This window comes from Oncorhynchus nerka, linkage group LG28 (genome assembly GCF_034236695.1).
Source record: "Oncorhynchus nerka isolate Pitt River linkage group LG28, Oner_Uvic_2.0, whole genome shotgun sequence".
NCBI lineage: Eukaryota > Metazoa > Chordata > Actinopteri > Salmoniformes > Salmonidae > Oncorhynchus > Oncorhynchus nerka.
The window spans coordinates 43,838,733-43,852,592 of NC_088423.1; the positions used below are offsets into that span (position 1 = coordinate 43,838,733).

The window sequence follows — 13,860 nt, forward strand, 5'->3', positions numbered from 1 at the left end:
TGTCTGTGTGCTCAGGGAGGCTATTTTGCAAAGCGAGACCAATCATTTCTCTTGATTCCCTGACTGAGAGCTGGCTGACAGATGAGGACGGAGTGAGCGAACCCCTCTATTAGGACCTGATATATTTCCCAAACAATTTAGTGTATTCATGAGGCAATGCAAATGTGGAAGGAGCAAAATTACCGTAATCAATTGAAACAGCGAGCGTGTGTCGATCCATCGCTCTGATTATTTGGAGATCATCTATCAGCCTGATGTGTATGTAACAAGGCGAGGTGGCATTAAATCGCTTTTAAGTTTCAGTGATAAGTCCATGATCATTGGGCAAGTGAGTTGGACAATGAAAATAGGGCACCTTGGCGGGTGAGGCAAACGCTCCCTGAACATTAGGTAGGTGACTCTCTGGTCTAAAAGGTGCTGTTTTAAAACAAAGCCACACTGTTGAGACAACACAACACGCAATACTCTCTGCAATCCCTTTTTTCATCTGACAAAGGAAAGAAAGTGGGGGAGGAAAGAAGTATCGGAGAGGATAAGTGATTATGGAGGTCAGATACAACCAGGAGACAGAACCGGGGATGGGGCTGAAGAACGGACTAAAGGATGGGAAAGACAGCAAGGATTCCCAGGGAAACCTTTCCAAAACCTTCCTAAAGAATCAGCAGGAGTCCTTCTCACCATCTGGGATGGTGGAAAACGGTGAGAAGAACCGAGCGAGCACGGGGGACCCAGACTACTGCCGGAGAATACTTGTCAGAGGTGAGAGGATTTCTACTCATATGTTCTAATGCTGAAGCGTATGGGGTCTATTTACTCATTGCTTTACTTTATATGTACCCACAGGAAGAAATAAGATAATTTGCTATGTGAGATATGCTGAATTTTTCAAAAAAACATTCTGAATTAGGAGTAAATACAAATATAAAAGAGTAAATAAAAACATACATTTTGGGCACTTTTGTATGTCCATATTTTCATGACTTATGTAACACTTGTGACATACTCCTTGTGACATGCTCCTTGTGACATGCTCCTTGTGACATGCTCCTTGTGACATACTCCTTGTGACATGCTCCTTGTGACATGCTCCTTGTGACATGCTCCTTGTGTCAAAAATGATTCACAACAATTGTGTTTCTTCTGAAATTGAATTATAGGGCGCACTTAAAGAATCATAGCAAACCTTTATTTAAGGTTTCTAAATACATTTGGTTTCTAAATTAAGAATGCATTTTACGCTGCTATATACTATACAATTTCTCCTTTTGAAAAACACTTTGTATTTGAAGACAATATTCAGAGAAGCTTAAAAGAATATGATACATAGGTGATCGCTGTCTTATTCAGATACAGATGTTGAATGACCGTACTAATGGACGTAAAATGTATTTGCTTATATTATCTTTGATTCAAGCTATTGCATATGTAGTTAATACAAATAAATGTGTTAATTGTTATGAGCGTCGTCTGGTCTCAGGGGTAAATTGCCGCAGAATAAGCACACATCATTTATCTACTCTGTTTAACACAGTTGGTTAAACAGAGACTGTTTAAAAAATAGGAATAATCCTTGCTAATTAGTATAGAAATCATTTAATTTAACTAAATGAAAACTACATTCAAAGATAAATGGTCATACTTTTAGGTTATCTTTTGCTGCTTTTAGATGATGAGAGAAATAAGAATACTATATAAAAACTATAAAAAGTAATAATACATTTAAGTTCATTGAGAAATAACCTTTCCCTACTATATTTTCTCTCTTTTCTATTAAGTCAATAAAAGCTAATACAGCTATGGAATTAATATCAAATCAAATGATTTAAATGTATATCCTTGAATTATTTTCCATTCACATGACAAAAAGTACAACTTTTTAACTACTGTACACATTCGATTTGGATTGTAGAAACCTAGAGGAAAAAACACGTTTGAGGTTAGTTGACTCATTTTAGGAGAGAGTTCTGATTGACATGATAAAATAGGATTTAATCAAGTATTACTGCAGTATTACTGCAATACATGAGTTGGTAAAAGTAAATTATCACAATGAAATAAATGGATAATAATTTTATTCTTTTTTTTCCCAATCAACTTTCTTCTGTAAACGGCACTTTTCAAATGAATTAAAGACGGTTCTTTTTTAAAACTGGTTTTAGTGCACTTGAGGTTACCCGTAGTTAGTCTGCAAAGTACAGTAGTTGGTTGGGAAAATGTCAGTGTATCAACTGAAGTAATCCGTAGAACTGTGATTGATATTGTGCATTGTATGCATTCATATAAATATTGCACCACATTCATGTGCGTACCTGGATGGTTCATTTTTCCATTTTGCAGACATTCTTAGTTATCAAAACATATTGGATTGTGTAATGTAATTAAATGGAGATGTACAGAGATCCTCAAGACCTAAGTCTTTCATTGAAGACAATCATCAATTTCATGGACAACAGTAGGCATACAGATATTACAAAAATGATGAATGGTCATTCTGATGTGATTAAGTTCAGACTAAGAGATCACTTTATTGGTCAAAAATCTGACTTCCACTTTTAACCCAACCCCTCCAAAAGACACACATACACAGGTATTTGGAGAGGTGCAGGGGGGCTGTTAAGTGCTTTGCTCAAAGGCAGGTAATTGCTTCAAGGATTTCATACCAGCAACCCTCTGGTTGCCAGCTCACTTCCCAACAGACCGGGGATTCGAACTCTCTAACCACTAGGCTACCTGATGACCACAAGTGTTTCTATAATTGAACATAGCTATCATTGATAAAGCTTCAATGGTCACTTGTTCCTTGTTGTAGATGCCAAAGGGTCTATACGAGAAATCATTCTGCCAAAGGGACTGGATTTGGACCGTCCCAAACGAACCCGGACCTCTTTCACCGCAGAGCAACTCTATCGCCTGGAGATGGAGTTCCAGAGGTGCCAGTATGTGGTTGGGAGGGAACGAACAGAGCTGGCCCGCCAGCTAAATCTATCTGAAACTCAGGTAATCCAAGCAATACACAATACATGTGCCTTTTTCCCCTCTGACCACGAGTAAATAAAAATGAATGGCAAGTGCAATACTACATCTATGTTCTGTGCTATCATAGATCATATGTTATCGGATTGTTCAATGAAGTGCCTTCTGGGTAGTGTAATTTTGTCAATAATAATGATTTATTTAACCTCATTTGAACATTCTGTCATAAAAAACACATGCTCAACTTCATGAGACACACGGTTTCCCATCTCAAAAGGTTAAGTTAAGAAAAATGAAAATGGCAATTCAAGTAAAAGTGTTGACCATAACAGGGTTAACAGTTTCATCTTAAATCAGCCGTAACTCCCATTGTGACAGGAAGCATGGAAGCTTGTTGTTTGCAACAGGGATGGGGCAATTTAATGCATGTGTAACAAAAAAATTGAACTTTAAAAAAAACTTCTAGCCTATCTATCTATGGGTAGCATAGCTGACGTGTCATGCTTGACAGGCTCAGTTTTCCGCAACAAAACACCAGAATATTGCCTAAAAGAGTAGAACCAGCTCACCTGCTTTAACACTATGATTTGACAATTAGATGTTCAATGTTTTTTTTAAATAAAATCACTATTGTTGGAATATGGTTACATTTAGTTAGAGCGTAGATGTACATTCCGTGACCAAAAGTATGTGGACACCTGCTTGTCGAACATCTCATTCCAAAATCATGGGCATTAATAATATGGAGTTGGTCCCCCCTTTACTGCTATAACAGCCTCCACTCTTCTGAGAAGGCTATCCACTAGATGTTGGAACATCAGAATTCTGCGGGGATTTGCTTACAGTCAGCCATAACAACATTAGTGAGGTCGGGCACTGATGTTGGGCGATTAGGCTTGGCTCGCAGTCAGTGTTCCAATTCAACCCAAAATTCAACCCAAAATGTATTCGATGGGTTTGAGGTCAAGTCTCTGTGCAGGCCAGTCAAGTTCTTCCACACCGATCTCGACAAACCATTTCTGTATTGACCTCGCTTTGCGCACTGGGGCATTGTCATGCTGAAACAGGAAAGGGCCTTCCCCAAACTATTGCCACAAAGTTGGAAGCACGGAATCGTTTAGAAAGTCATTGTATGTTGCAGCATTATAATTTACATTCAGTGGAACTAAGGGGCCTAGCCCAAACCATGAAAAACAGCCCCAGACTAGTATTCCTCCTCCACCAAACTTTACTGTTGGTACTATGCATTCGGGTAGGTAGCATCTCCTGGCATCAGCCAAACCCAGATTAGTTTGTCGGACTGCCAGATGGTGAAGCATGATTCATCACTCCAGAGAATGCGTTGGCTTTACAGCACTCCTACCGATGCTTGGCATTGTGCACTGTGAATTTAGGCTTATGTGCGGCTGCTCAGCCATGGAAACCTATTTCATGAAGCTCCCGACGACCAGTTATTGTGCTGACGTTGCTTCCAGAGGCAGTTTGGAAATCGGCAGTGAGTGTTGAAACAGAGGACAGATTATTTTTATGCGCTACACGCTTTAGCACTCGGAGGTCCCGTTCTGTGACTTGTGTGACCTACCACTGCGCGACTGAGCCGTTGTTGCTCCTAGACGTTTCCACTTCACATTAACAGTACTTACATTTGACCAGTGAAGCTCTAGCAGGGCAGAAATTTGATGATCCGACTTGTTGGAAATGTGGCATACAATGACAGTTCCACGTTGAAAGTCACTGAGCTCTTCAGTAAGGCCAGTCTACTGCCAATGTTTGTCTATGGAGACAAATGGCTGTATGCTTGATTTTATAGACCTGTCAGCGACGGGTGTGGCTGAAATAGCCGAATCCACTAGTTTGTAGGAGTGTCCACATACTTTTGTATATATAGTGTATGTGATACAACTGTTAAACGTTGTGTTTTATCAAAATCTACACACAATGACACAAGGACATAAAAGGGACTCGTGGAACGACCCTTAGGTATTTTCAAATCTTATCTCAAATGTGAAAAATGTTGCTTTCCATATTGTCATCATACTTGTTGTTATATCCCATCCCATTCCAATACAATCTATTTAATTGTTACTATAACCCAGCTGACATTTTATTTAGCATACTGGTTATCTAATTGTTTCTAACTAAAATCATTTAGAAGATAATAAAAAAATGTGGAAAACTGTTTCACTGATCACATAGCTCAAGCAATACTATTGTAAGGTAATGATCATATACAAAACTCAAATAAAATATATTTTGTTGTATTTCGCTTAGTAAACTATGCAATCTCAGTAAATTCTATTGCCATGTTAGCCATATTTTCAGTTTTCTTGTCCACAGGCCTTAGCTGTGAGGTCAGGGAAAGGTCACGCTGCATACACTGAAGGTGAACTGTATTTGTGTGTATCTGCTCGCTCTCGACAAGAGATACCAAATTTAGTTACCCTTCAATGTATAATTTTCACTTCAGGGAAACCCTGCTCTCTGCTTCAGAGCTCAGGCCGACATATTTGCTGCACAATTCTATTTATTTATTTATCTTGCAAGCTGACTAATGGCATGGTCAGCCACATTTGCATATGTTTATTACGTATGTCATGAATGCTGAAAATCGGGCCTAAACTAGTTTGACTTTGGACAGATGTTGGACTGGAGCATTATGCTCAGGTATTTTCTGTCAGTTACAACATAGTCACATGTTTCTCTCACACATTTCTGATCATCACAATAAATATTCATAATGATCTAGCATATACATACATTAAAAAAGTTAAATACATTTTTTTCTGACCCATACATTTGATGCTTTTATTTTGTATGTAGCTACAGTATACAGTACATGTGGTTAACCATGTCAGCACACATTGAATTCGGAATTCTTTGGTGGTTTTCAATAGAGAATAATGGTACTTTAGACTTCACGCAGCTGTTAGGTCCCCATTCACGGGGAGGACAATAGGCTGGAATTTCTTAACGTCTTTTCACATGCAACATTAAATGTTCCACGCAGCCATGCTACTTGATTACTTTAAATCTTCAAATGTCTCGTTCATGCATTGATGAAGTGGGCTCTAATGACGGCATCATGAAATACAATTTTTGTTCCGAGGCACTCTTGGGGTGTTACATTAAGAAAGGACAGCCATTTGCTGAAGTGTGCACACCTAATCACCTTTGTTTGGGTCGTTGGCTTTAGAGCCCCTCGTTGGACGTTGTTGAAAATGTATCCTCTCAGATAAAAGATGTTCACCAATTGTTATGGTTATCATAATGTAATTCCTTACTTACAGTGTGTAAAATTTTTGCGATTAACCCACTAACCTTGTGAATTTACTGAGTTGTTTATCTACAACAACATGAGGGAAAACATACTATTCAGATGTGATTGAAGTAGCTGCCGTTTGAGGTACTGTAGCTGGAGGCTCATTGATTGAGACACATTCACTCTAATTATGGTACATATGAAAGCAATCAGATTTGATTGCCACAGACTTGACAGAGGTGGGGAAAAACATGAAGAAATGCAAACAAATACAAACTCCTGTTATCATTTTTTAAAGGAATTTATTATATAAAATGTATATTTATAAAACCCAAATGGGAAAAGATAGTCATTCAACAATAAAAATAGACCTATCAAACGTGGAATAGAAACGCGTTTACTTTACTTTGTATTTACTTGACTAATTTATCTACTTGATTAGGAATACAATAGCCATGTTAATCTGTCATACACACTTTACTTTGTTATACCTCAGTCCTTGTTATACTGCAGACACATACATGCATAAAAACTCATCAGGGCCGGCCCCAGGCGTTCAGGGTCTCAACTCAATCCGTTTCTCAATATACTGTTGAGAGTTAGAATAGTAGAATACACAAGGTGGAATTTTGAAATTTGGTTGTGCAGTTTTCAATTGTTATGTCAGTCACTGCCAGTCACTCAATTAGCCATGTCAGCTAACTTAGAATTTTTCAAATCTAAACTTGAAGTAATTATGGTAAAAATACCGACCAGGCATGCAGGCCATGCAAGGACATGTGCTCCGGGGCCCTGACCTCCAAGGGGCCCCCATTGATTTTGTAAGTCTTCCTCACGCAGATATCATTAACATGGCATAAATCATGGCAAAATGTGTAGAATTGCAGGAAAGTAGCTTTAAAATAGGAAACATGTATCTCCACTCCATGGCAAAATCAGTCAAATTGCATGAAATTTGTTATAAAATTGCTAAATGTTTTCGCCACTCCATGGCAACTGCAACACTTTCTCTACGCCCCATGGCAACTGCAACACTTTCTCTACGCCCCATGGCAACTGCAACACTTTCTCTACGCCCCATGGCAACTGCAACACTTTCTCTACGCCCCAACTGCAACACTCTCTACGCCCATGGCAACTGCAACACTTTCTCTACGCCCCATGGCAACTGCAACACTTTCTCTACGCCCCATGGCAACTGCAACACTTTCTCTACGCCCCATGGCAACTGCAACACTTTCTCTACGCCCCATGGCAACTGCAACACTTTCTCTACGCCCCATGGCAACTGCAACACTTTCTCTACGCCCCATGGCAACTGCAACACTTTCTCTACGCCCCATGGCAACTGCAACACTTTCTCTACGCCCCATGGCAACTGCAACACTTTCTCTACGCCCCATGGCAACTGCAACACTTTCTCTACGCCCCATGGCAACTGCAACACTTTCTCTACGCCCCATGGCAACTGCAACACTTTCTCTACGCCCCATGGCAAAATATGTAGAATTGCAGGAAATTAACTAAAATATATTAATACGTTTTTTTCTCACCGACGTATTATTATTTTAATTATTATTATAGCGGGTCCACTAACAAGTTTTTCCAGCAAGGGCCCCCAAACCAAATCTTGCCTAGGGCCCCCAAAAGGCTAGGGCCGGCCCTTATACTCATTACTATCTGACCCTGCTTTCGTTGCTTTCATGTACTTTAGTTCATGAATTATTTAATATACTAAAGATTTTAAAGGTCATGGAAATACATTTGATTAATTTCTTACTACTTTATCTTACATTCTGCATTTTACCAGGAGAAAAATATGTTATTGAGTTATTCATGCCTCCCGTGACATATTTTTCTTTACGGAAAGTTTAGTTCAAGTTTAGACTCCAAACAAAGTACTGTGTAGTGTATGCTCATACCTACTATGAAAAAATACAAATTATGTGTGACTCTGATAACATCCATTAATGTGACATTGATACATAAATATGTATATGGCATTAGGTTGTGATTTCATCCGTATTTCTGTAAATTAGCTACTAAATCTGTCAAGGGGTGGTAGCTGGGTCCCCTGATCTCATTCCCTGATCATGCGACCAATTTTATTACTATCACAATTCAAATCATGTGGCCATCAAAGTGTGACCTATACTGAGACCACAGGGGAATTCAGAATTATTCACAACAATCCAAATCATTGTCATTTTCTGAAAACATTGGTGTTGCAATAAATGCCTACAGAGATAATAAAATATACATATTATCCAAAGTATGTTCATTTGGAAAATAGGCCCTATTTTGCTTAAGGTCTCTAATGCTTATTTTCTGTCTGAATTTGGTTTTGTGTCCTCCCTCAAGGTTAAAGTTTGGTTCCAGAACCGACGCACAAAGCAGAAGAAGGACCAGGGCAAAGATTCAGAGCTGCGCTCGGTGGTGTCGGAGACGGCAGCCACCTGCAGTGTATTAAGACTCCTAGAGCAGGGCCGGCTCCTCACGCCGCCAGGTCTGCCGGGGCTCCTGCAGCACTGTGGCAACGGCACCTTGAGTGTCGCCCTGCGAGGGCCCTCCATGGGCATGGCCAGCAATGGAAGCAGCAGCAGCAGCAGTGGTGCCAGCTCAGGGACGGCCGGGGGCAGTCCCCCTCTGCCCATAGTGACCAGTTCAGGGACGGTAGCGGGCCTCCAGAGCTCCCCGTCAGCTCATGGCCTGTTCAGCTTCCCCATGCCCTCTCTGCTGGGAAGCGTGGCCACCCGCATGTCCTCCAACCCGCTTTCTATGGCCGGGAACCTACAGGAACTGTCTGCCCGCTACCTGAGCTCTTCTGCTTTTGAACCTTACTCACGGACCAATGGCAAGGAGTGTATGGACAAAAACGTTTTCGAATGATGTTTTTGATTCGTTTCATTGCTCTCCTTGCTTTTTATTACCTTGGTTTTGTTTGTTTCGCCCTCTTCTGTCCTGTTTGTGTTGTGGTTGTCGTTCATGTGAATCCAATTGAGCATCTGATGCCTCTCGGAGGGAGGAAAACAAAGACATACATTTCATTCTTATAAGAACAGGGTGATTGTTTTTAAGCTTTTGCACTAAATTAAAGTTTCATCTCCATGTTGTGAATTTCAATACAGGTACTCAGAGAAACAAATATCCATGAGATTGCAAAGGGGCAGCATTGCATTTTTTTGCCACATTTTCTCACATTTATTTTCCCGCAATAGTAATCACAAAAAGAGCCACAAAAATGAGTCTGTTAATGTTTTGGTAACACATCACACATGTTTAGCTGCTGGAGGTAATTGGCACATTACACACAAAGCTTTTCAGTGATTGGCCATGGGTGTAACATGATGGTACCTTTTTGATTTTGTGTTTTATTATTTGATTGTTTTGGTTAGACAGTGTCACAGTGTTTCGAAGTAGAGAGTTATCAAGCATTACAGCTTGCGGAGTTCAGGTGACAGACTGTCAGTTCAGGACGGCATGGTGAACTTGGAGTTCGGCCATTGTCAAACATGACATTTCAGTTTACGGAAATATCACAGGTCTCTTTTTCCATTTGCAGATAATCATGAGGAACACAGGCATTTAACATACAAATGCATTTACATATGCAGATGTTTTGCAATATGAAACTACAATAACAGTATTTTATACCAGTTTGTATTTGTTTTTATGTTTGGGCCAAAACAAAACTAAAGAAAAATGTTGTCATACAGTATGATAGTTCAATTGTTCTGTGTTAGTTGTTTTATAAATGGGTTTGTGAGGGTTTTCCCAATATGATTTTAAACACAGTCTACATTTGTGACTTTTATGTCTTAAAGCTGCAGTATTCCACTTTTTTGTCTGTGATTTTAAGAATACTGGAGTGGTAGTCCAGATTTCCATGTAAGAGTTGGAGAAAAGCTTGGAAGTGTGGGGTTGGGCAAAGGGAGGACGGAGGAAAGGGTTCTGGAAAAGCTTTTGAACTACAGTAAGCAGCTTGCATAGTTGGATATACAGAATTGAACTTGATGCTACATGATTGAAAACAGTGCAGAAGGTTTTGCAATCTTTTAAGACCTTTTCCCGTGTGGAATGTTTTATGATCAGTCACCATGGCGGGAGGTTTAGTAGGAAAGGAGCATGAGGTGAGTGAAATTACTGTAGTACAAAAGAAAGAAAAATGAGAATTGTACCTAAAATTGTTATTTTATTGTAAATGATTAATGTCCGTAATTAATAGATAATTAGTATGTATATCTGAAAAATAATGAATGAATGAATGTAAGGGAGGAGGTGATAAATCAATCAAAGCTCTTTGGTGCTGTTGTTGTGAAATAACTTGAACTTTGTGACATGTGTGGTAAGAGTGTGGATACATATTATATACAGTATATATGCCTACCAAAAAAGCCACGTGTGTTTTTCTTTTGTTCATACATTCATCATGATGATAATCCAGTTATGATTAAAAAAAAGGCCATGTTGTACCTTCATTGACAATGGGTTCGAATAGCAGTTTACTTAAAAAAAAAAAATTGTATTCAAATGAAGTGTTATGCCCTATGGAGAGGACGTTTGTCTGTATTATTCTAGGTAGCAACTGAAAGGTTGCAAGATCGAATCCCCGAGCTGACAAGGTCAAAATCTGTCGTTCTACCCCTGAACAAGGCAGTTAACCCACTGTTCCTAGGCCGTCATTGAAAATAAGAATTTGTTGCCTAGTTAAATAAAGGTAAAAAAATAATAATAATAACCAGGGTCGTGTTAAATAGTAGCATGCGTGTTTGAGGGGAGTGTTTTTGTTTGCTATCTTACTCTAACCCTAACATAAACCCTAACCATAACCTCTAGCTCATGGGAAAATGTACACACATTCAAAAATGTGATTGAGGCAGCGAAGGAGGCTAGAGAAGTGATATTGAAAATATGGTTTGACTCACCTCTATAAAGTTTCGGTGCTAGATGGGCTTTGTTGAAAAATGACAATTGTTAATTAAGAAAGTTACTGTATAGAACTGTCAAAATGGACACTGGAAAAACTTTGACTGGAAGCCAAGCTATGCAGTGAAAATGACCTTTGCAATGTCTGTACTTAAGAACCCTTTGAGGCCTTTTCAATAGTAGTGTTTTCTATGGAATAGGAAAAAATCCCACTCTGGCCTATGAAAAGAATTGAGTTAAACCATTCAAAGCACCAAAAAAAATGTCACACAAGGAGGGGAATTGTCTCCTGAAAAAGCAGTTGCAGTGGTCAAAACCATGGAAGTCTGGGAAAATTGGAGATGAATGTGATGATCGCAACAATAAAGGTCATGCAGGGGTTCCAAACAAATAAGCACACAGCCCACCATGTGGATTAAGGGCATAATGCTCCTGGAATGGCTACCCTACTATATGTCTATCAAAGTGCACAACTGTGTGTCGTACAGCTTAATGTTTGAGTCAATGGATGATATGATTGTATTAGAAATACAATATAAGAAATGTATTAGTGTTAGCCAAGTTCATTAAGTTGCACTTGTGTCAAACTGGTGTCAAACTGTCATATATTCAAAAATTATATGGGCCTCTTTTGTCAAATCAACAATTTAAATATGGACCAGTACAAAGAGCATGGATACAAAATTTCTACCAGTGATTCATAAATGAAGAAGAAATAATCCAATATGGCGGAAGTTCTGGTTCCACTTTGGACATTTACACTGAACAAAAAATGTAAACGCAACATGTAACAGTTTTTTGGATTTGAATGAGTTACAGTTCATATAAGGAAATCAGTCAATTGAAATAGATTCATTAGGCCCTAATCTATGGATTTCATATCTGTTGGTCACAGATACCTTTTAAAAAGGTAGGGGTGTGGATCAGAAAACCAGTTAGTATCTGCTGTCACCACCATTTGCCTTATGCATAGAGTTGATCAGGCTGTTGATTGTGGCCTGTAGAATTTTGTCCCACTCCTCTTCCATGGCTGTTTCGAAGTTGCTGGATATTGGTGGGAACTGGAACATGCTGTCGTACACGTTGATACAGAGCATCCCAAACATGATCAATAGGTGACATGGCTGGTGAGTATGCAGGCCATGGAAGAACTGGGACATTTTCAGTTTCCAGGAATTGTGTACAGATCCTTACGACATGGGGCTGTGCATCATCATGCTGAAACATGAGGTGATGGTGGTGGATGAATGGCTTAACAATGGGTCTCAGGATCTCATGGTATCTCTGTGCATTCAAATCGATAAAATGCAATTGTGTTCGTTGTCCATAGCTTTTGACTGCCCATACCATTATCACACCGCCACCATGGGGCTTTCTGTTCACAACGTTGACATCAGCAAATCGTTCATCCACACATACACGGTCAGCAGTTCTGAGGTCGGTTGGACGTACTGCCAAATTCTCTAAAACAGTGTCGGAGGCGGCTTATGGTAGAGAAATTAACATTAAATGATCTGGCAACAGATCTGGTGGACATTCCTGCAGTCAGCATGCCAATTGCTTGTTCCCTCAAAACTTGAGACATCTGTGGCATTGTGTTGTCTGACAGAACTGCACATTTTAGAGTGGTCTTTTATTGTCCCCAGGACAAGGTGCACTTGTGTAATGATCATGCTATTTAATCAGCTTCTTGATATGCTACACCTGTCAGTTGGATGGATTACCTTGGCAAATGAGAAACGCTCACTAACAGGGATGTAAATAAGCTTATTGTGCACATGGAACATTTCTGGGATCTTTTATTTCAGCTCTTGAAAAATGGGACCAACACTTTACATGTTGCATTTATATTTTTTGTTCAGTGTATTTCCCTGTGTGCAGAGGGAATTTTATTTTTAAAAAAGGTATCTATTAAAATGAGCATTTTAGCCATGTGTTACTGTGCAATATTTCCGACAAGGACATCTAATGATAGGAGAACAGTCTACGTTCATTTGGATATTTGAACTTGGAGTGCTGATGCTGAAACTCCTATTAAGTCTGGCAGGGCCATAAAAGGGCACCCCACCAAAAGAAATCCCACAACCGCAGCCACAGACGTGTTACAAGAAGATGGGAAAGCAGCACAATCTGATGAGTAAAGTATTTTGAACTGGACTAAATTCTGCACTTATTAACAAAGCAATTAGTCAAAATAGAACTTGTAGGAAATAATGCAGCCTGCCATTACTATATCCAACCTGTAACGGTTTTCTTCTGGTGAAAGAGAGGCGGACCAAAAAGAAGCGTGGTTAGTTTTGTACATCTTTAATAAAGATGAAAATACAACAATCTACAAAACAAGAAACGTGAAAAAAACGAAACAGTCCTATCTGGTGCCACACACACAAAGACAGGAACAATCACCCACAAAACCCAACACAAAACAGGCTACCTAAATATGGTTCCCAATCAGAGACAATGACTAACACCTGCCTCTGATTGAGAACCATATCAGGCCAAACATAGAAATAGACAAACCAGACACACAACATAGAATGCCCACCCAGCTCACGTCCTGACCAACACTAAAACAAGGAAAATACACAAGAATGATGGTCAGAACGTGACAGTACAACCTAAACCTATAGGGGAGGGTCTGGGTGGGCAGCTGTCCACGGTGGCGGCTCTGGCGCTGGACGTGGACCCCACTCCATAATTGT

General features: G+C 39.6%; 1 protein-coding gene across 1 annotated transcript; it reads left to right on the forward strand.

Moving 5' to 3' along the window:
- The first annotated feature begins 352 nt into the window (after positions 1-352).
- On the forward strand, positions 353-10,605 carry LOC115112702 (ventral anterior homeobox 1-like). Its single transcript, XM_029639728.2, has 3 exons — positions 353-759; positions 2,810-2,997; positions 8,594-10,605. Exons 1-3 carry the CDS (start codon positions 543-545, stop codon positions 9,119-9,121), a joined length of 933 nt encoding a protein of 310 aa, XP_029495588.1. The 5' UTR covers positions 353-542; the 3' UTR covers positions 9,122-10,605.
- The last annotated feature ends 3,255 nt before the right edge of the window (positions 10,606-13,860 follow it).